The sequence below is a fragment of the Panthera pardus genome, unplaced genomic scaffold, assembly GCF_024362965.1.
Source record: "Panthera pardus isolate Hobbes unplaced genomic scaffold, ASM2436296v1 HiC_scaffold_22, whole genome shotgun sequence".
Lineage (NCBI taxonomy): Eukaryota > Metazoa > Chordata > Mammalia > Carnivora > Felidae > Panthera > Panthera pardus.
The window spans coordinates 63,939,837-63,962,995 of NW_026526788.1; the positions used below are offsets into that span (position 1 = coordinate 63,939,837).

The 23,159-nt window shown below is 43.8% G+C and overlaps 1 protein-coding gene across 7 annotated transcripts in view; it reads right to left on the bottom strand.

Moving 5' to 3' along the window:
* Nucleotides 1–23,159, bottom strand: part of SORCS1 (sortilin related VPS10 domain containing receptor 1) — a 546,182-nt gene that overhangs the window by 79,146 nt on the left and 443,877 nt on the right. For all 7 annotated transcript variants that reach the window (XM_053909904.1, XM_053909903.1, XM_053909906.1 and 4 more), the window contains exons 19-21: nucleotides 14,070–14,256; nucleotides 5,968–6,101; nucleotides 3,634–3,757 (exon numbers count right to left, since the gene is read on the bottom strand). In XM_053909904.1, coding sequence (XP_053765879.1) covers nucleotides 3,634–3,757; nucleotides 5,968–6,101; nucleotides 14,070–14,256 — 445 coding nt within the window. The remainder of the gene's footprint in view (nucleotides 1–3,633; nucleotides 3,758–5,967; nucleotides 6,102–14,069; nucleotides 14,257–23,159) is intronic.

Sequence of the window (23,159 nt, forward strand, 5' to 3'; positions counted from 1 at the left end):
CTAAGTATAAAATAAATAAGTCACGGGGATATAATATAGGGCATGGTAACTATAATTATTAATGCTGCATTGAATGTTGAAAATTGCTAAAACAGTTAAAGTTAAAAGTTGTCATCATGAGGGAAAAAAGAATTGTAACTACATACACTGCTAGAGGTTCACCAGACTTGTGGGGATTAATTCACAATATATACAAATACTCAATCATTATGTTGTATACCTGAGACTGATAAAATGTTATACGTCAATTGTATCTCAATACAGAAATAAGATTGACATACTCTTGCCATGTGTACCAGGAAAGGAAAGGAAAGGAAAGGAAAGGGAAGGAAAGGAAAGGAAAGGAAAGGAAAGGAAAGGAAAGGAAAGGAAAGGAAAGGAAAGGAAAGGAAGGCAGGCAGGCACAATGGACCTCTGTCCATGACACGGAAGGAGCCTACCTTTCATGAGCACCATTTAGCAAACACAGTCAGCCTAATGACGGTGATAAGCCCTCACCTCTGAATTCCTCCACTACTTCATCCCCGGGTTTAAAAATATTCCTGACTTTTATTTTAGGTGAGTTCAATCTTGCCTGTTTAACTCTGTGTGATATAATGTATCTTATTTATTTATTTATTTATTTATTTTTCTTAACATTTTATTTATTTTTGAGACAGGGAGAGACAGAGCATGAACAGGGGAGGGTCAGAGAGAGGGAGACACAGAATCTGAAACAGGCTCCAGGCTCTGAGCTGTCAGCACAGAGCCCGATGCTGGGCTTGAACTCACGGACCGCGAGATCATGACCTGAGCCGAAGTCGGCTGCTCAACCGACTGAGCCACCCAGGCGCCCCGATATAATGTATCTTTAATAGATCACACACTTCATTAAGATTTTCTAGTAATACAGGGGCGCTTGGGTGGCTCAGTTGGTTGGGCACCTGACTTCGGCTCAGGTCATGATCTCACTGCTTGTGAATTTGATCCCTGCGTTGGGCTCTGTGCTGACAGCTCAGAGCCTGGAGCCTGCTTCAAGATTCTGTCTTCATCTCTCTGCCCCTCCTCTGCTCATGCTCGCGCTCTCTCTCTCTCTCTCCCTCTCAAATATAAAATAAAACATAAAACAATTAAAAAAAAGATTTTCTAGTAATATGCCTGAAACTCTGACACTTCATCTAACTTAAGATAAATGAAGGATATTTGCTCAGAAATTTGGTTAGAGGAGGGAAGACCACTTCCTTGCTCAAGCTTTTGATAAAGAGACGATTTTAGTGAAGGTAGCTCATTTGATGGAGAGCGATCCACTCTTGGATGACACCTTTAAAGACATTTTAGGGAGAAGGATAACTAAGCCGGGCAAGTGGGTGGAAAGTGGTTAGAAACATTCCCTCTGGATTCAGATTCCTAGGCTCTATCTGTTTATTACACTTAGCTCATATTTCTACATTTGAAAAATAGGAGTAAATATAGCCTATTGTTCATAAGTCTGCTCAGAGAATTCAATAAAACATCGTATGTATCAGGTGCTTTGAACAGATGTTGGTAAGGGCTTTGTCAATGTTAATTTTTACCACTACCATCACCATTATTATTATTACTGGAGCTGTCACTGAATAGCAGAATGACTCAAAGCCAGTAATTTCCCATTTCTGGGCTACGATTTCCTCTCTGTGACATGATGGCATGAGCCAGGTCAGGTCAAAGACCCTCTAGGTTTAACGTTCTCTCTGTGGTTCTGATGAGGTTGCTGATAGGCTTAACCAAGAGAACATCTGTTGGGAGTCATGGGTCAGTGCCCATTAGTGTCACCTATGACATCCAGGAAGGAAAGAGAGGAAAGGGAGTCTCAGATGGAAAAGACATGAAAGCTATTTAGTGGGGGTAATTTCAGAGCATGGGCCCTGGGTCTAGATGGGTAGGGTTAGAAGCCCAGATCCACGACATACTAGCTGGGGCAAGTTATCTGTCCCGCTGAAGTAATGAGAGTATTAACATCGCCTACTATATGCTAGGTCGTCGTGAGGGTGCAGTGCATTCGCTGAGCATAGAAAAGAGATGGAGAAGGAAAGAGAGGCAAAGGCACTCCCCCATTTTGGCCACCTGGCTAAGAGGTTGCCTCACTGATGGGACCTTGTTAGGAAAACCACAGCCCTGGTTTGCTCTCACTTACTGTTTGGGCTTGATCAAGCTACTTTCAGGGGCCTGTGGGGGTGGGGGGGTGGGGAGGGGAGGAGGGAGGACACATTATGACTCTTAACACCCAGCCATGCGAGGAATAATGTCCTCAGACTTGTTCAAAAATGCTTATAAATTGCTTTTTGAATTTGAAGGTCAAGTTCACAAGATGAGAAATGAAAGCAGTACCTGCATCAGAGCCAATTAATTCTGGGACTGGGGCAATTGATAATATTTGGACCACTAGCTAGTTTCTCTTTGTCTCTCTCTTTCTGTCTCACTCCTGGTCTCACCCTCCCTCCCTTCATCCCTGTCTTTTGTTCTCTCTCTCTCTCTCTCTCTGCACAGCATTTACCTTTCCTATCTACTTTTAAATTTTAATTTTTCATGATGCATATATACCACTTTCATATTAACAATAATTTTCACATTTTTATCATCCACCTATAACACTCAGTGCATACCTATCTATCTTTTGGTGCAGAAAAAAAATTTACCAAAATGAGATCGATATGTATAAACTGTCTTTAATCCCCCATTTGAAGTCAGTGATCTTATCTTTCCATCTCAGTATATTTTCATTCTGTGCAATACTCTGACTACATTCAACTTCCCCAACTGATTAGCAGACTGTTCTGTATCATTGCTTGTTCAACCAATATCCAATCTATGATGATACATGACATCTGCATGATATTGCTTTTAATTTAATCAGAGTATTTTTTTTAATGATATGTATTTCTGGAAGAGATCTTCAGAATATTTACATATTGGTAGATTCTTCTTAATAATCAAGACTCTTAAAGTTAAACTTTAAATTGTTTGAAATGTATTTATTGTGTGTGTGTGTGTGTGTGTGTGTGTGTGTGAGAGAGAGAGAGAGAGAGAGAGCGAGAGAGAGAGAGAGCGCATAAGTAGGATAGGGGCAGAGAGAGAGGGAGAGAGAGGATCCCAAGCAGGCTCCACATTCAGTCCAGAGCCTGATGTGGGACTCAAACTCATGAACTGTGAGATCATGACCTGAGATGAAATCAGCTGTCAGATGCTTAACTGGCAGAGCCACCCAGGTGCCCCTTAAAGTTGAACAAAAGCCTAAATATTATCTATTTTCTTTTATAATGGGGGTTTTAGTTATTCAAACACCACCAGAATACCAAATGGAATGGATCAGCTTTATACATAATGAAACTCATTCCACCCCACCCAGGTGAATGGGTGTAGAGTTGCCCTTTGTGCCCCAGAGCCACTTTCAGGAAACAGTCCAATAAGCGCCCCCAGGGTCTTATGACAGCAACTATGCCGGGGAACCACCTCTCCCAAGAGGAGGAGATCAGACTTGACTCAGCTCTTTCTCTACCACTACACTCTTTTCCCTGGTTAGAGGTCATGAGCCAGGGTGGCCAGTGGGATGAAAGCACCAGGCTAGTTCATCTGAGCTTGGGCCCAGCGACGGGTTAGCGTAGACAGGGCACTCACCATACACCGCGATGCTCTTTGTGTCTTGCAGGATGGCATTCCCAGCAGAGACCTGGACTGTGATGGTGTTCATCCCTTCAGAAGTAAACTTGAATGATATGCTTCCCTCCAAGGTGATCAGAGGCTAAAATGGGTGAAGGCCCAGAGTCAGGGGACACTTGCTCAATTACAGATGAGACAGCCACTAGCTCTGATCCACCAACAAGCCACTTAAGTCAGCATAGGCTCTTCCTGGTGTGGCCCTGGGTGACCGGCTCCATGTATGCCTCCCCATCATCTCAAGTCCAGGCTAGAAAGGAGCTACGAGAACCACGACCCTAAGTAACTCTGCCCATTCCTTGTGAATATGACACCTCTCTTCCGGTATCTTTACACAGCATTCTGGGGACACTGGTAGGTCTTGCTGTTTGGTGGGATATAGCTCTCTATCTGTAACCTGCTCAGAGCAGGCAGATCCCTTAACACAAAGAAATACTCAAATCAGACCAAAACAGGCAGTTCATATTAATCCAGATTTAAGCAGTAGTCATTGAAAATCTGTAAGCTTCCAGTTGTTCATCTCCAGGGTGTACCATTTATAGAAAATTACAATGGAACACAGTGACCGTGGACACCAAAACTGTACTATTTAGACTGGAGTGGCCTTGTGTGGCTTGGTTCCTCTGAGAAGCCCTATCAGCAGTTTTTGGAAGTAGCTGCTATGGAAACAAGTACTAATTGGATAGTGGTTTGAGGACTGAAAAAAAGAAAAAGAGAAAAAAAAAAAGGATTTGGAGTAGTGCCTGTAATCTAATCGGATGCTGGGGTCCTGGAGGAAAAGATTATTAGCTTACTGACCTCCCTCAACTCATTCCTCACAAACATTTTTCTTTCCTGTCTTTTCTTAATTAATTTTAAAATCTAAATTCATGTTCCTCCCTGTATGGCAGAGGGAAGACCAAAGCCCGGCATAAGAAGTCTACTCAACACAATCTGTGGAGAATTTGTTTTTTGCTGAAAGGTTTAAAAAAAAAAAAAAAAAAAAAAAAAAAAAGGAGACACGGAAGAAAGTTGTTTAGTATGTTCACCTTCTAGCACTAGCTTTCAGGCAAATAACTTAGATTTCTCCCCTGCCACTGTGGGTAGTGGGCCCTACTGGGGTCAAATTTATATGCGAGGTTTCAGAAGAAAAAAAAAAGGCTTCTTTTCAGCAGCTGAGTCAAATTAGCCATAGAGGTGAGCGTTTCCTTCCCCTGCCGGGCATGTAGCAGGGCTGGGGTCAGGAGAGGTATCTTCCCTGGGCCTGTGCAAAATTAGGTCTCCAGTGAGAACCAACATTAAGCTCTGGGGTAGAAACAGATTTGTATTGGAATAAGTTGCACTATATTTGAAGAGCAAAGCCCCCCAGTGCAAGAAAACGACTCTGCTGGAGGAAGATGAAGGGTTCTAGTCCCACCATCTCATCCCTGCACCCCCTGGGGAGGCCTGAGGCTGGCTGCCTGCACTGACATCTGGAAGCCAATTTGAATCTCTGAGAATGGAGTGAGTGCAAAACGGAGCTTGCAGCCTAGTATGAGGGGAAAACAATTTCCGTGGGCACGGGGAGGCCTTGGATCTGGCCTCTGGTGAAGCCGCTGAATGAGGCGGGGAAACCACCTCCTGTGTGTCCTCCTCATTTTTTTCTGGAAAATGAAGGGCTTACAGTAAGTGAGGTTTATGGTCTCTATGGAGTTTAAAGGTGCTGCTGACTTCTGGTCACAGGCCATGGTTTTTCACAGGGAAAACATAAAGGGTAAAGCTGTGGCTACGTCTGATTCAGGGTGAGAAGGCCATTTGGGGGCTGGGTTGTAGTAAGTATTTGTTGCTTCGGACTCTCTGTTATCCACTGGCTTTTTTTTTTTATTTTTGTGGACCGTTTTCTCCCCTCTCTTGGACCATGTGGTTCCAAGGAAACTGATTTCAACACCTCTTTTTCCACCCCCACCACTGGGAAGGCTTGGTCAATAATACTCCATTCTGGGACATCTGTAAGAACTTCTATGAAAGACAGTTCATTTTCCCTGCTAGGTGGTGACAGTTAAATAGCTCAGGTTGCTGCAAAGGGTCTTTGCAAAGGCAAATCTCACTGGAGAAGAAGGCCAATGTGGAGGAAGATAAGGGGTAGGGGTGGTGCGGTGAGAGACAGAGAGACAAAGGCAACAAACCGTTGAGATGACTGGTGTACTAAGAGCCTGCTCTCCCCGAAACGAGGACTACCCTAGACCCTTGAGTTACAGAAGCCATTTCATTTCCTCTTTTCCCTTCAGCCAGTGTGAGCTGAGGTGCCACTAGATGCCGCGTGGAAGGCTGACCCACCTCTGTGTTGTTTCCATACCACCACACGTAAGTGAGGGTGCCCACTTGGCTGGGCCACAGCACTGCAGTTGCGTTGACCTCTTTGTTCTTCGTGGTGACAAAGGGAAGAGACAGGTGTACATGCTCCAGGGGACCTGAGGCACAAGAGAAAAGACGAGTCATGGAGAAGGAAGAACTTTCTTTGCTTCACCTTTCCCTGCTCTGAAGAGAATACGTATTAGTTCTGGAAGTCTCCAAAACGTGACAGTCCTATTCCCTGAGGAAAGTGCCAGGGGTTGCCCCTGCTTTGGAGAAAAATATATATCGTGACCCATTGTATCTCAATATTTTCCACTTACTGGTCTTTCTTCCAGGCCTAAAACCTGAGTTATGTATGTGTAAAACTTTAGAAATTTACAAGTAATGTATGAAGTCCTTAAAAGAAGAGCCATGATACGAGACTTCACAGGAAGATGCAAAGTCTTTCCAAGAGGTCATATCTGTGGCGGTAAACAAGGATGAAGGAAACCTCATGGAGTCCAGGTGGGTGGCAGGGGGAGCTGGTGGTGGTGACTTCACAAATCCCCAAACCATTTTAGATGTGATGATTCTTTACTCTTTGTTGGATTTTAAAGATCTGTGTATGTGTAGACACGTGTGTGTGTGTGTGTGTGTGTGTGTGTGTGTGTGTGTGTGTCGCTGCCCGAGCATATGTAACACCACCTGTTTGGTGTTAAGGTCAGCTTGTCTAGGACAAAGCGTGCATGAGCAAGTAGAGACAGCCCTGTGGTTCTCAGGTTCTCAGGATGTGCTCAACTGAAGAAAAAAAAGGGGGGGACGATTCTAACTACGGAGGCCCGCTAGATGGACAATATCATCCACATCCTGACCTTCAACTAATAAAGTTCATGCTTAGAACTCAAAAATCACCGACTTGACTCTGGACTCCATTAGGAGCCAAATGTTCCTAAGAAATTCATCATTTCCTACACGACCCCCACCCCTTCTGTAATCTCCATATCTTAATGAAAAAAAAAAAAAAACCAACCAAACCAATGTATATCCAGGGCACCAACCCAGAAGCATAAAGTCAATGTAGATTCCTTATTCCTTGCCACTCATTCTATGTTAGAAACCACGGATCGGGTTTCATAAATACCTTTCAGTTAGAGTTCCTCTCACCATCCCCAGTCCTTCCCTGGCTCATACACCTGGACTGTCACGCTCCGTACAGATCTTCTGGCTTCCAACCTGCTCCCATGCTAATCCACCCTCCCGCTCTGTGTGTTCACTGCCTGCCTGCCTCAGTAATAGACAAGCTGCACCAAGTGCCACGGTGCCCAGAACAAAACATATGCTCCAGGGTGAAGGTAGAGCAAGTGTAAAGATCCTGAGGAAGAACTGGATCTCCATGTTTGTGGAATAGCAAGAAAGTTCAAGTGGCTGCAGTGAGAGGTGGAGGGAAAGAGTGGAAGCCATTGAGACCTAAGAGTATTTGTACATATAGCATGTCAGTCCGTGGGCTCTGAACTATGCATATGTGGGTTGTATGAGTTCATTCTTGCATGTATACAATTTATATGTTCATACAATGTATGGCAATGACTACGTACCTCTCAACCTACAAACTGTTGTGAGAGTGATTTTTCTAGAAAGCCAAGTTGATCTTGCTTACTCACTTGTTCAAAACTAAATTTCACACTCCCTAATTATAATGATGATGGTAGTTAAGACCTATTGATCTAACATTTGTGAGACAGAGAACACAGGCTACAAACTTTTGGAAGGTAAGAGTCTTTCATATTTACCTTTATACATAAAGGCTAGCATAGTTCCTGAGATGTAGCAGATAATCGAGTGTTTTGCTGGGTAAATAAACAGACAATGCAATTTCTTGTTTCTCCTTTTGTCTATGCTTCTCTCTCTTTATAGAATTAGAGTCTCGGTGACCAGAATACAGGCAAGAATTGATTTCCTGGTTTATAAGCCATATGATAAGAAGTAGTCGTTCATAAGTCAGAACGGTTCAATACAATAATAAAAGGGCAGCATTCACTGAGTGATAACCATGTGCTACGTATTCTGCTAATGACCCTTTTGAGTCTCATTTGCTCCTCTCCACAGCCTTATGGAATAGGCGATACTATCAGGTCTGCTTAGAGATGAACCAACAGAGGAAAGTGACTTTCCCAAGGTCACGCAGCTAGGAAACATCCACTCTGGGGTGTGAACCAAAGAAGTTTGATTTTAGAGCTCGTGCTCTAGCCAGCTGACAAATGCTCAAAAGACCTTTCCCTTTTTAACAAATTAGCTATTAAGAGTCAGCATCCACTGATTACTTAAATACATTCCAGGCACTGGCAAATGCACTTTATACATGTTCTCATTTCTTACACGGCTCTTGCTGTTTTGCTCCAGCAGGCTAGGCCCTGTTCTGCCCTGAGGCCTTGGCTTAGACACCCCTCTCAAGGCACCTGCCAGTCTTCAAGTCTCAGTTCCAGGAACCACTCTTCTGGAATGCTCTTCCTGACTCCCCTGATCTGAGTTAAATGACTCAGCTAGAGGACAAGGACTAGATGAGCTTTGTTAGACATGCCAGTTCCATTCTAACGGGGTTCATTGTCTTTGTCTCTGTCACATATGAGTACTTAATATATTTTTATTTTTTTTAATGTTTATTTATTTTTGAGACAGAGAGAGACAGAGCATGAATGGGGGAGGGTCAGAGACAGAGGGAGACACAGAATCCGAAACAGGCTCCAGGCTCTGAGCTGTCAGCACAGAGCCCAACGCGGGGCTTGAACTCACTGACCGCGAGATCATGACCTGAGCCGAAGTCGGCCACTCAACCGACTGAGCCACCCAGGTGCCCCATTAATATATTTTTAAAGTCAGAATATCAAAGTGAGGATGGTGCCTGTGTCCTCTTAATGGCAACAGTTGAATCTTCTTAGTGAAAAATGGTCACTAATTCATTCAATAGTTTTAGAGTGCTGCCATATGTCAGACATTATTCTAGGTGCTGGGGACATCTGGTACTTGCTGGGGCTTATGTATTATTGAGGGAGGCAGGCACTGAACACACAAAGCAGGGGTACGTGATAGAGTGCTAGTTTTGTGTCTCAGAAGAAATGACACTGGAGCAGTGACCTGAATAAAGTGAAGGCGTGCACTATTTGTGATGCATCGGGGTGAGGGTTGAGCAAGTGCAAAAATCTTGAGGAGGAAGTTTGCTCGCCATGTTTAGGGACTAGCAAGAAAGTCCAACTGGCTGCAGGGGAGAAATGGAGGGAAAGAGTGGAAGCCAAGGAGACCTAGGATCCAGGACGCATAGCATGTTGGCTTGTAGGCCATGAAGTACGCATATGTTTGCATGGGTTCATTCAAATGTGTGCAATTTACCTTTCATATTCCCACCTTGTCCTCTTGTATTCATTTACTTTTTGTGCATTTGACATACCTAGTTTCTGCTGCCCCAAACCTAGCTTTTAAGCATCTCTTCTATGTACAGAGGGTGCAGTCTGAGCTAGGGGAGCCGTGGAAGCGACACTCCAGTCCCTGGAGGCCCCCAGCTGGCTGGCTGCGCTCAATCCAGAGCTGAACAAGCTGGCAGAGGCAGCTCCATGACAAACGTGCCTGTGGTGCCGAAGAAGGGCGGCAGGTGGCGCTGCATCACTCCATATGAATCTTTGCTGCAAGGTGGTTGAGGGAAATGGGAAATTACTTGCGTGACTCGGGTTTCCCTTCTCTTTTCTTGTTTAGTCCTAATGTGCTGCAGGAAGCAGCTGACGCCTGTGAAGCTGGACATCGTGCAAGTGCGCGCGGGCGCGCGCGCGTGTGTGTGTGTGTGTACACGTGCAATCACACACACAATGATCGTTTGGGACTGACTCTACCATTTGTCCTGGAGACCTCTGACTGTAGAATTGAATATTGTGTATGCATTACATTGATGTTTGTCTGAAATGTAAAAAATGCTCTAGGAGAAACTAAAGTAGTTCAAAGTATAAAGATGAAATCCTAAAACAGAGTCCCTTAAACTGCAATGTGCATACGGATTATACTAATCTGTTCAAGGCAGATTATGGGCACGTTTCTAGAAATTCCAATACAGCAGGTCTGGAATGAACACTGCATTATTATCATGCAGTTCTGGGGTGGGTGACTCATTCAACCACGCTTTACAAAACTCAAGTCTAACATTTGCTGGCCAAGATAACAATCATGTGAAAAGTTGCAAAACTACATAGGTTTTCAACAAACTGATCACTTCACCCTAAGGTAAGAGCAGAAAGGCATCTGTAAATGGTACCTATGTTAGGAGGTAATTGCAGAGAGATCTAGAAAGGACTACAAAATCTAGCTCAACTACTTATTTTTAACCTTTCATTCTGCTAATCTGCACAGTATTCGGTGGCTTTTTTCTTGCAAGTCCGGCTGAGATGGGGCAGCTTTCTGACCAGAAATGTGCATGTCCTCTAAATTCTACCCGCTCCCACCAGCTGAGGCCAACACTGGCTGCACCACCACATGTCCCGTTAGTTTGCAAACTAGCAGAGCACAGCAAATACTATCCCCAAGAACTTTCTGTCAGGCTACCACAGATTACCCAACCTCCCAGTGGGAATGGCTCACCCACTCCTGGAAACTTTACAGCAGGCACATCCTCTCCACTTGTTTCTGATGACTTCTGCAAACCCGTATTAAAAACTAAAACAAGAACAAAACCAAAACTCTCTGATTTGGACTCAAATCACCTTTCCGACTTGGAGGGTAGAGAGAATCTTTCTTCAAGACAGGAAATGGGGGAGAATTCTGGGCAAAGGGGTGGGTGTTAGTGAGAGAAGCGGAGGGTAGGCTTGGCGAACTGACCTAACGGTTGCTGCTCAGAACCCACTAAGTAGAAATGTACGTGCTACTTTGTGATGATGGGAAATCAAGCTTTGCTAGTTGACAGGTCACAGCATATTTTGCTTGAAAGAACCTTTGAGAAACAAGATGTGCCTTCCTCACATGACAGCAGAAAATCTAGGCTCAGGGAAATGGAGTGACTTGGCCAGGAGTTTGGGCCAACTCCCAACTCAGTCCAGTGTTTGGGTTTCGTTTTTTTCTACAAAGACCACCCCCAGCCCTGCCCCCATACCCTGGTACTGTGGCCCAAAATGGCCAAGAGACCCTTCAGGTTTGAGATTTGGGGGGATGTTAATCAATTACGGTCTTGTTCTGACTTCGTCTTAGTATACAATGGTGTCAAAGCACTTCTCCCATCTTCGTTTGCTCCATCTGCAAGAAAGGGCTGATGTTGCCTGTCATGGTACAAGTGTCAGGAGAAGCAAAGGAGGGCATGTGCCTTTGCACGGTGACATGAACTTTAGGAGAGAAGTGGGGACGTGAGCAAATATGTCAGACCTGCCGAAACTGCTTATGACGGGGGTTTTAGATGTATGTGAGTTAAAGAAAGTTTAGAAAAAAATCCTGCTTTGATGCAGTTAGGAAAAAAGAGTTCATTCTTATCCCCAAGGCCAGGCTTAGAAAGGGTTCCATTACATGAAGTATGCTTATCCAACCACTTAATCCAAGATAAGCCTAACAAAATTGCAATCAGAACACAAAACTTTCCAGGGGCGACTGGGTGGCTCAGTCAGTTAAGCATCCGACTTCAGCTCAGGTCATGGTCTTGTGATTTGTGAATTCGAGCCCTGCATGGGGCTCTGTGCTGACAGCTCAGAGCCTGGAGCCTGCTTCATTCTGTGTCTCCTTCTCTCTCTGTCCTGCCCCAACTTGTGCTCTGTCTCTCTCTATCAAAAATAAATAAAGGTAAAAAACAAAAAATTTAAAAAAAAGGAAGAACACAAAATTTTCCATTACTAACCATCTGCCATTAAGGTGAAAGTCAAAGTACTGAGCCACTCACTCAACTAGGCTAATGAGAAAAAAAAAAGCCACTGAAAAAAGCAGTACATTTCTTCTAGAAGCCATGGCTTCAGCAACCTTTAATCTCTGTGCTGTTTTCCTTCCCAGGGTTGAGTAAGGTTGGGAGAAAACCAGGTTAGGGAGCTAGCTCTCAGAGGATCTGATCATGTTTAAGGGGTGAGGAAGAATCCACAGGGTGACCAAGAGACCAAGGTGTGGATGATCTATGGGAGAGCCTGAGAAACTGCGACACAAAGCTAATGCTGAACTTGAACTCGGTATTTACACATGGTTAGCATGTGGTAGATGTTTCATACACAGGCGAGATATGGAATAAAATCACTGTAATTCTTCAGGAGAGCCTGAATGGCTGTAAGGATAAAATCCCCCTTACAGAATAAGCCATGGAAAAACGACAGGTTGCTAGGTAGGTGGCCATTCTCAGCAAATGTACCAGCATTTGTGTGGTAAGTTAGTTTTGCTACTAATAACCAATGTTGGTGAGGTACTTCTGAGAGATTTTCTGATTATTCCTTAGTAAGAAAGATTACTTCTTAGCAAGAGGCAACTCCAGAAAGTCCATACAGGACAGCCTGGGGTGGGACAGTCATGGAGTCAGCAGGAAGGGAGCCTATGGAAGGCACCTTGAACCTATGTAGTGGTACAGCAAGGAGTTCATGTTCCTTCGGGACAATCTGTGAAGGAGAGGAGGGGATAAGGGTTGGTGGAGACAAGCTGCATCACTGACAAGACTGACCTCAGTGATCAAGAGCTGGCACTCCAGAGTCTGGCAGACCTGAGTCTGCAGCCTGGCTTTGCCAGATAGTAGGTCTACAAATGCATTATTCAAATTCCCTGACACCCACAGCTCTTTGTAAGTAGGGTTTCTAATAGTGCCTACTTCCTCAGGTCATTTTGAGACGTGAGATCATACATGCAAAGAGCTTGCTTAGCCCAAAAGTGGTCACATAGTAATTGCTTCATAAACTTCAGCTGAAAAGAGGCAGGAGGAGTGGGCACACTGGGAATCTTGTACAACTTTGCTTCAACCCAAAGGAGGGAGGATGCGTTTCTTCAAAGCCCTTTTGTCATGAGTGTACAGGAGAGAAAGATCAAGAATTATTGGTACTGCTGAAATCCTCAGTAATTAACAATCACTTGGGGAATCCCTGGATACTCTTGTCCTCCCACTAGACCAAAGAAGCTTAAGAAAAAAAGATTCGAGTTGGTATGTCCTATACTCAGTTTAGTTTCATGGGCAAGGGGCAGGTGGGAGGCATGGGATACTGCCTGGCCTTAATATTCTTCACTTAGAATTTGGAATTAGTTTGGACCAGGCTGTCCATAAAAGGAGCTTTCATTTTAGGAGGCCAGTGCCTTCTCCATCAGGCCACTGGGGCTTCACATAGCTACTTTCATTCTAAAGCAAAGCATTCTGTAGCAATCTAAAGATGTCCTAAGCCTGTTTGGGGATGCCCCCACCCCTGCCACAAGGGGCCTTCACGGCTCACGTTTGTACTACACGCAGCTTAGCAGCAGTCATGATGTCGTCAGACTTAACACATCTTTAGATTCCTCCGTGGGGCAAGCGCTTCGACACCTCTTGGAACTGCTTCTTAATGCAGCTGCCACAACACTGTTTACACTCTTTCCCTCTCTTGACACCAACTTCTCTCTAGCACCGAATCATCACGGATAAAAGCCCAGGAAACACACTTTCAAAACAGGAGCACGAGTCTAAAAGAGTTATCAACAGTGAGGTGTATCATGGGAAGAGAAGAATAATGAGATGGGGAGAAATTCCATCACTAGTGCTAATTCTCAATGCAGTAGACTGAGCCATACATGGGAGTTGTTTTCAAACGTTTCTCGCTTAAAAAAAAAAAAAAAAAAAAAAAGACAAATCCATATTCAGTCACATAGCTCAGCAAATTGCTTAGGCCCAGCCGTAGACACAGGTGTTTGATCTCAGAAGCATCTGGAAGACGCACAGGAAGTGCCATGAGACCAATTTCGGGCAACGCAAATTCTAGGATTCTTCAAACTCTGTCCCCTGTTTTTATTTTCTCCCCATTTGGCTCTCTTATTCTCCTCTCCCCTTCTACTCAAAGATAACTTGTGAGCTGCTTCTAGATACGACATTTGGGGTTATATGTTAAAAGGACACAGCATTTAAAATATGTCATAAACCAACAACAGTAATAACATACAAGTTACATGTAAGTACAGGACGGCGCTGTCCGACCCCAGACCGTTGTCCACCTGCACCGTCACTCGGAAAATGCCCACGTTGTGATAGACATGTTTGATGCCATCTTCCATGGAGCTGAGGTTGACGTAAGACACTGCCACGCCATCACCAAAGTCCACTTGGATGAGTGTCCTCTGGACGTCACCCTGAAAAACAGCCCAACGTCAGGAAAGGGGAGTTGGTGCTTGCTGCCTCCGCTCTAGGGGCTTCTCCTGGTTCCTGGCTCCGGGAAAATGGCACACTCTGGCTCCCTCTTACAGCTGGGAGCATCTGTCTGTGTTTGACAGAATCCCTGTGACATTCCCTAGCAGACAGGAGCTACCGACCAAGATGGACGGTCTCCAAATCTGAAGGGCACTGATGACCGAAAGTTTCAAGGTTTGGAAAAATTCAGTGTTCGTTAATCAGCTCTAATTTGATATTCAATTTCTCAGAGGGATTTGTTTATGCCCTTAGCATCCACGTGAATAAAAGGTATACGCACGCAGCTTTAAAAATTCAGCCTACCCCACATGGTCACAGACCTCTGCCATGTGTTCGGAACACCTGGGCCCCTTATTTCTGGTTCCCTAACCATATAAGGAGAAGCATAAAAGACATCTTGCCTCACACCTGATATGACATTGGACTCAGCCCTGTTATTAAGATAATAAAGGTTAATGCTTTCATACTTCAGCATTTTGTGCTATCAGAATGATAACATTTTATTCTTCACAGAATCTTAGTGGGGAGAGAAAAAAACAGGCCAATATTTGTCCATTTTACAGGTGGGGAAGCTGAACGTTTTAATTATCTGTTCAAGGTTAACATGGCTAATTAGCAGCAGACCTGGATTTGAGCCCATCTCCCTGGATTTGCAGCTCATTCATTACAGGCGGGTAGAGCACTGATGGCTCCCTGTGCTTGGATCCCAGTGTGCCAGTAACAGGCTGCATGACTTTATGCATTCAGCCTCCTTGGGTCTCCATTACCTCATCTATGAAATGGGCATAAGAATACCTTACTTTCTTAACTTGAAAGGTTGTTCTAAGACATGTGAGTTAATCAGTCATCTGTAAAACTCTGCTTCAAAATAAATTACTGTCAAAACAACACAGTTGTGAAGGACCTGCCATAACCCTTTTTACAGCTGGATTGGAATCCTACCATTCTAATATTCCCACCAGTAGGCCAGGAGAGGGAGGATCAGGTCTGCTTTATGAAATCCGGGACCTGTAAGAATATTGCCTTTTGGAATAACAGCAGAGATTATTTAGGAACAAAGTTGCTTAGACCTTAACCACAAAAAACAGCTTCCTTCCCATGCAGCCCATCCTTTATCAAGTTTCAAGTTTTCTGTTTGTTTTCTTAGCTTTTCCCATTTTAACTGGGAGAAAAAAAACCTAAAAGCAAGCAAACAAACAAACACCTTTTAAATAAAAAAAATTTTTTTCGATTAAGTAAGGTTCATCTGGTATCATATTTTTTTGAAAAGGCCAAGTTTAAAATGCTGACATTTAAAAGGCTAATTCACAAGGAAAGGAAAAGCCGTTCAAATCCTATGAATCTCCATGACCTACTGTTCTGTTCTATGCCCAGCCAAGCACTGTGTGGGGGGCACACTAGCTAACTCTCAGTAGGGCATGGGCAAGAACTCTCCCCTAGGGTGGGAGAAAGAAACCCCATTCAGAACTACGAGACAGATGAGCCACAAGCCCAGACATGGTGCAGTTACCTGAATTCCCTTCACTAATAAATATAAATGTCAACCATTCTTGCTGACTTGTCCTTCATTTGCACAAATCAGACTGATCAATTTCTCATGCTGTTTCTGCTCATTTCTCTCATGTTTTCTGGATTTTCAACAGAGTTGCTGCCAGACAACCATAGGTATGGGCACAGAAGAAGAAACCACCTTAAGATCTCACATCATTTGGGACAAGTGTCCCGGGAATGATCAGGAATAGCTAGGGTTAACTGGGTTAACCGAGGAACAAGACAGGAAATATAATTTCTGACAGGGCGAGAGGGAGCTAGCAGGAGAGCTCAAGCAAACTAGTGCGCAGGCACTTGAGTAGGAGGGAGGGGCAGGAAGGGAGAAAAGGAGAGACTGAGAGGGACAGTGAGCGAGGGGGAGAGAGAGGGGAAGGGGTGAGAGGGAGGGAGGGAAGGAGGGAGCCAGGGAGGGAGGGAGGGAGGGAGTTTGAAACAGAGACTGAGAAAGAAAGAGAAGTTTAGGAGCACCTGGGTGGCCAATTAAGCATCAGACTTTTTTTTTTGTTTTTTAATGTTTATTTATTTTTGAGAGAGAGAGTGAGACAGAGTGTGAGCAGGGGAGGGCCAGAGAGAGAGGGAGACACAGAATCTGAAGCAGGCTTTAGGCTCTGAGCTGTCAGCACAGAGCCCAATATGGGGCCTGAACTCCAGAGCTGCGAGATCATGACCTGAGCTGAAGTCGGACACTTAACCCACTGAGCCAGTCAGGCGCCCCAAGTGTCCAACTCTTGATATCAGCTTAGGTCATGATCTTGCAATCAGGAGATCGGCCCCCCATGTGGGAGCATGGAGCCTGCTTAGGTTTTTCTTTCTCTCCCTCCCTCCCTGCCCCTCCCCCACTCACAAGCTCTTTCTCTCTCTATCTCTCTCAAATAAACATTTAAAAAATGTTAAAAAAAAAAAAGAAAGTGAGCTGAAGGGTTGGTTCTTTGTGGAGACAGAATGGACATCAGGTAACAGTCACCATTTGCAAGAACACAGAGGGGAGATTCACAGCTCAGCTGATTCTACCTTAGCCCCCACGCAACTGGGAAAAGTACAACCTTGGCTGCCCCTGCTGGAGTCCACCTGCCTTGCCCTTCCTGTCTGGTATTCACCGCTCTGCTTTTGTGGGCCTGGATTTAAACCTCTTTCAGCACTTAAAACTCTTCCCAAGTTCTGTCTGGATGACTACTGTCTGTCATGTTAGCCTTCTGGCCTGACAGCATTCTTAATTATCCAGTCACGACAATGCTCCCCATGCATTTAATAGACGAAAGAAGAGAGCCACGGTGTTGGGTCTAATGTATCAGCAGGGCTGACTTCACAGGGGAATCATGCTTTTAGGGTATTAGGTCAGGTATTAGGAAGATCTTTCTCTCTCTCTCTCCCTCCCGCCCTCTGACACGAGTGCAGGCCCCCGGGCTTGGTACTCTCCACCGGGAAGCAAGAACTCTGAGGGGCCAAGGTAGCAGATTTTATTCCTGCTGTTGCAGCTTTGCCCACTCAAACGGATCAAACCAGATGCCACACTTTTGCCCTCAGAGGCTCTCAGGTGCTTCCCAAGCCTAACACAGCTGTACCTGCTTCTCTTTGGGGCTCATCAGTCATCAGCCTCTGACTTCCTTGGGCTGAAATTACCATCTGAGACAGAGCTGCCAAGTCGTTTCAGAGAATGAGAAACAGGGCAAGGGCAAGAGAGCCTAAGTCCTTGATCACCATTTGATTAGGCATACTCCCCTACTTTGACTGGCTTTCTGGTCATTCATTCAACCAACCAATGAACCAACCAACCAACCAACTAACAAACCAACTAACCAACCAACCAACCAACCAACCAATTGGCGGATGCTTACTGAATGTCTATCTTGTGTCAGGCATGAAATGGGAAAATGATGGTAAGTAAATTACAACAAACCAAGCAGAACAGATGTGGCCTATTGTTTCAGTGAGACAGATTAAATAATCAAACATAAGTAAAAAGTTATTACAGGGAATGACATCGTGTTGCAAGTTGTACAGTCGGGAGAGGTGGAGAGCTAAAACAAAGGACACCAGTGACTGACATGGAGGTGAGGAGTCCAGGCAAGGGTGACAGAGGGAACCAGATGTGCAAACGCCCTGCAGCAGAAGGGGGGTGATATAATCAAAGGAAGTTAAAGACACAGGAGGGACACATTATTAAATCAGACTGAAGGGGAGAAAAATTACATTTGGGAACTTGGGGCCTAGTTTCTGATTTTTACTTTGTTCCTAAGAGCAATGGGAAGCCATTAAAGTGAGGTTTAGTGGAAGACGGCATGATGATGGTTTTAATTCAAAAAGATCACTCTGGTTACAATATGGAGGGTGAATTGGAAGGAGGCCCAGGTATTCTGGGAAGCTAATTAGGGGGTAGCTCAGGGTAGATGATGGGAGATTGAGATATGAGTTACAACAGGAAATTACATGTACCTTCCTGTCAAAATTAACTCCCATCATTTATTGGTTTTGAAAGCAGTGAATCTCAGATTTTGCTATCAGCATCTCTTGTAGAAATTAAAAGAAAAAATGCTGATGCCCAGTTACCACTCAAGACCCCTCCCCTCTTGGCTCGGGGCCTCTGGGGAAGATGCTCAGTGCTGCTGGGGTCTGAGAAGGTCCAAAGAAGATGTTGGGCTGTGCCGAAGGTTGAGGCCCGTGGGATCGGATGGTTGAATAGTAGGTTTTCTTGTCATTTAATCCATCTGCAGATGAATACAGCACGGCACCAGCTGATGCTATTCTCCTTCCATCTTGGCATGGTGGCGAAGCCTTCCCAGGATGTTTTCGAGGTCTAAGTGTGAAAGGTGCACCAACAAGTCCAGGAATGAAAGAACCGCACTTGTTGTTCAGTGTCTGGTGCACAATTATGTGCAAAAATTCCACACTATCTGTGGCCAAGATTAGTTAACTTCTGGAGGAAAACGAGTTGCTGGCTAATCCGTAAGTAGTTGGTATGAACTCCTCGGTGCTGAGAAGTGTCCTTACTGGCTGTGCCCTCAGTGCCTGATGCAGGGCCTGCAGATCATTCTTTTAATTCAACAAATTTGGACTATTGTCCATTTGTTTGTTCACTGGAGTGCTTCCTTATATATTATCTCGGTTGGCTGTCAGGAGTCCAGGGAGATAGCAAGGGAAGATGTTCTTTTGCTCTGCTACACCAGGAGGACTGGGGCACAGACGGGTTAAATAAGATGCCTGAAATCCCACAGCCAGTGAGACTTAAGGGTTTAAGATTATCTGTGGTTGAACTTTATCCACGCAGTTCAGTCCTTGGTGAACTTCCTTAATTGAAAGGTACTTGTAATAGTTTCCAGCGAGAGAGAAAGATGATAACAAAGGCAAGGCATCACTTTCTTTTCCTGTTAGACTCCATCCCTGGCTTTGGCTCCCCACCCCCCCTCACCCTGACAACAGCTTTGTTTAGAAGGGGAAATATGGATTGATGTGAACACCATACTACATTCTTATGTCTTCCTTCTGGTGAAGCAGTGTCACGTTGAAGCCATAAAGAGAATAGACAATATGGGGAACAAGAGGTACTCATAATTCAGAAGTCAGGAAAATGTGTGTATAATTGAGAGTTACTTCAATTCAATAAACCACAAATCATCATTCCTGAAATGGAACCTAGGCTGGCAAATATCTAGGCTACCAGATAACGTTTTTTAGACCTGCTGCCCTTTCGTCATGTGCCCTGATATAGATATAGGACTATTAGCTCAAAAGATGTGCCCAAGAAAAGCACAAAAGCCACATGAAATCCATATGGGGATTCTACAAGGGCATCACTGACTTCTGTAATAGAAAAACAAATATATCAAATGGCCACTAAGGAGCCGAGATTAACCTGAGGAATGGAAGGTGTATGAACCTATCAGTTCCTGCAACATGGCTTGAGAGGAAAATGGGAAAACAAATGCTATAGTAACTCAACACTGACAGCCTTGTCCCAAGATGAGATTCTAAGACATTGCTGAAGGCATTATAGACTCACTGCAGATAGAAACTGGGCTCATATGTCAGAGCCTGGCCCCTGCAAAGCTCCAGCTTGCCTCAGCCTTCACGAAAATTCAGTTTTGAAAGGGAGCTTAAAGTTCATGTGGCAAAAAGTACGATGCGGAGAATTGACTTGAGTATAACCCATTTTTGTCACAAACAGAAACACAACAGATAACAGTATACGTACTATATGTGTGTGTTCTTATGAGCATAAAGGTGATGGTAAATACAGTGCAGCCTGTTAACACTGATTCCATGGAGGGCAAAGAGATGTGAGGTGCAGACAGAGACCAGCACTTAGGATTAAAAGAGGGAGGGAGTAAATAAGAGAAAGTAAAGATTTCACCAAATTTCAAAGGCGGGGGGTGGAGTATGGTACGACACAAGAAATATCACAAAACACACCATTCTATTTCTACCATTAATGTAAATGTTTAAGTATTGACTAGGTATATGAGAAACAACCAGAAGGGGACACAGATTGATCATAGATTGATGATGGAGTACAGCCAACTTTGGTCTTAGATTTCTGTTCTTTCCAATGCTCTTTGGACGACAAAGTACAATCAAAAACTCATCAGGCAGCATTGAATGACAGAAACAAAAATAAGATATTTCAGCCCTTTCTAAGACTAAAAATATTTAACAGAGTGGGGAGCACAAAGTAAAAGTAACCCACCTGTGCGTTGCATAGCCTACTCCCGGTAGGTTTAGTCAGACTCAGGTTAACAGAGTCTCAACAAGAAACAGGAAAAGAGATCACTATGGTACACTGAGCCCTGACTATCAAACAGGAGGTTTCTTCAGCTGGTGGAAATAAGTTCATGGGAGCAGTGCTATATACCTTGTGCTTATTCAGTAAGAGTGAGCTCTGGCAGGTGACTTCTTATATAAAATATGCAAGTAAGACTATTCTAGAACATCTCCTGGTAGCCGCTAAGAGAAAAGACAGCATTTCTTGAAAGTTCACTGTGGCAGAAATAATAACTGCTCTCTGTATAGTATCTCATTTAATCTTCAACCCCAAAAGACTGTTAAGATTTGCCTTGAGTCCCAAGACTAGTTTGAACCAAACTCTCTCTTCTTAACTCCAAGTTCAGCACTCCTACTACTGGTTCACAACTGAAACTATTTTATTGTGCTCATTCCCAGTGGGTGCTCTTGAAGAAAGGATTCACTCATATGTGAAACCAGAAAGCTTTTGTAAGTTCCAGTAGCTAAAACCCTCTAACGGAATGCCAACATGGATCAAATTGTTCATTAAATAGCAATGTAAGAGGAGCTCAGTATGATATTCCAGGTTCTGTAAAATACCACGGAAGCTGCAAAACTTCTTTGTGAACACCCTGCTGATGTGAGTGCTCAACAGAGTGAGAAGAACTCTAAACAAGAATCAACTGACATGACTGTGTTGAGCCTGCCCTTTTATAATGGTAAACTGAGTCCTTCCAGCACAGGATAATACTAGTCTATCTAAGACAGTTGCAAATGCCCTATCTTCTGTTCCTAAGCAAGTCTTGGTTCTCTCTGGTATCCTTTTCAAGAGCTGCTAGCATTGCTGAAAGCTGAGATGGCCTCACTAGATCTGCTGGGAAAGTGTTTCCTGAAAATGTGGTTCAATTCATGCTCTCTGGGTTTCTCTTCAGCTTAAAAACTGAGCTCTGGACACAATCTCAAGATACTTACATAGTGGCATGATTGCATAATTATAGAGTCAGCTCCTCCCCTTATCTACTCAGAGGTGGTTTTCTCTGGCACAGGTGCCTCCCCAAATATGCAGACCCCCACACCTCTTGCAAGAAAAGGTAGCAGCAGTAAACTTGTACACTCTGACCCGGAGGGAGAATATTCACACAAGGGAGGAGGGCAGTGCATATGGGGTTTTACATTTCACCGGAGAACTCAGGTCCAACAAGGTCAGTGATGCCAGAAGACCAGACTATGGATCCACCAAATCATTTGACTGGATACATATTTCACTTTCCCTAGGATGAAATACAGATGGTTGGGCCCTTCACTGAGGACTCTAATCCTTGGGATTTGCCTATCTAAGTATCCAAACACTTCTGGATCTAATGCTCAGACCAAGAATTTCCAACTGGAACATTACAAAATGGTTTAATCCTTCATTTCCAAATGAGCCATAGCACCATGTGTTTGAAACGAACAGCAAATTTCCACATTCTCTTTTTATGTCTTTTGTACTTGGTGTCTGGCTTAGAATGGAACAGAATACCATAAGGCAGGAAGGACATTTGGCTTGTGTAAGCAGATCAATAACTATAAGCCGAGGTCCGCTTACGGCATCTAGACACTGTGGTAGATAGAGCTCATACTTGTGACCCATTATGTTTTAAAAACACTTTTTAGGTAATATAGGACATCAGTACACTGTTACCACTACATGGTGGCTTTAGGAATCCCCACAGCAAGCTTTGGTAGGAAAACTAGGGTGCCACCAAATGACAAAAATCATGTAAATATTTTTAAATAATTTTAAAAAATCAGTCTAAAGCATTCAGGTATGGAATAAGAGCAAAATGGTGCTTAAAAAAAGGAGTAGGGAGATTCCTTTAGGAATAAACTTATGCAATGAATTTTTCCTACATATTTTTATGTAGTAAAATATATAATAGAAATATGTTAGGTTTGGGGCGCCTGGGTGGCTCAATCTTTTAGGCATCCGACTCTTGATTTCAGCTCAGGACATGATCTCATAGTTCATGAGATTGTTCCCTGTATCAGGCTCTGTGCTAACACTGCGGAGCCTGCTTGGGATTCTCTCTGTCCTCTCTCTGCCCCTCCCTTGTATGTGCGCTCTCTCTCTCTCTCTCTCTCTCTCTCTCTCAAAATGAAAAAAACTTAGAAAATACTTTATAGAAATATGTTAGCTTAATTAGAAGAAAGAAGAAAAAAGAGAGAAAGTCATGGAAAATTTATAAAGAAAATGTAGGAAACACATCAAATGAGGAAAAAGAAAATTCAAATTGCTCATAATTGTATCACCCAGAGATGACATTGTTAGATTGGTGAATGTTATAGTAACCAATGAGAAGCACTTGAACATGTGCAAACGCGTAGACACACACACACACACACACACACACACACACACACAATCCTGGAATCATTATACTGTTTTATGTTATGCTTTCAAAATTTCTAAATAGCGTTCAAAACTTTTATATCTAGCATCACTTGCTAGACTTAACCAAAGTCATAAGATCTTATCTCTGAAATGGATATATGATTTCTTGCCCCAGATGCTTATTTCCTCACTTTTCCAAATTAT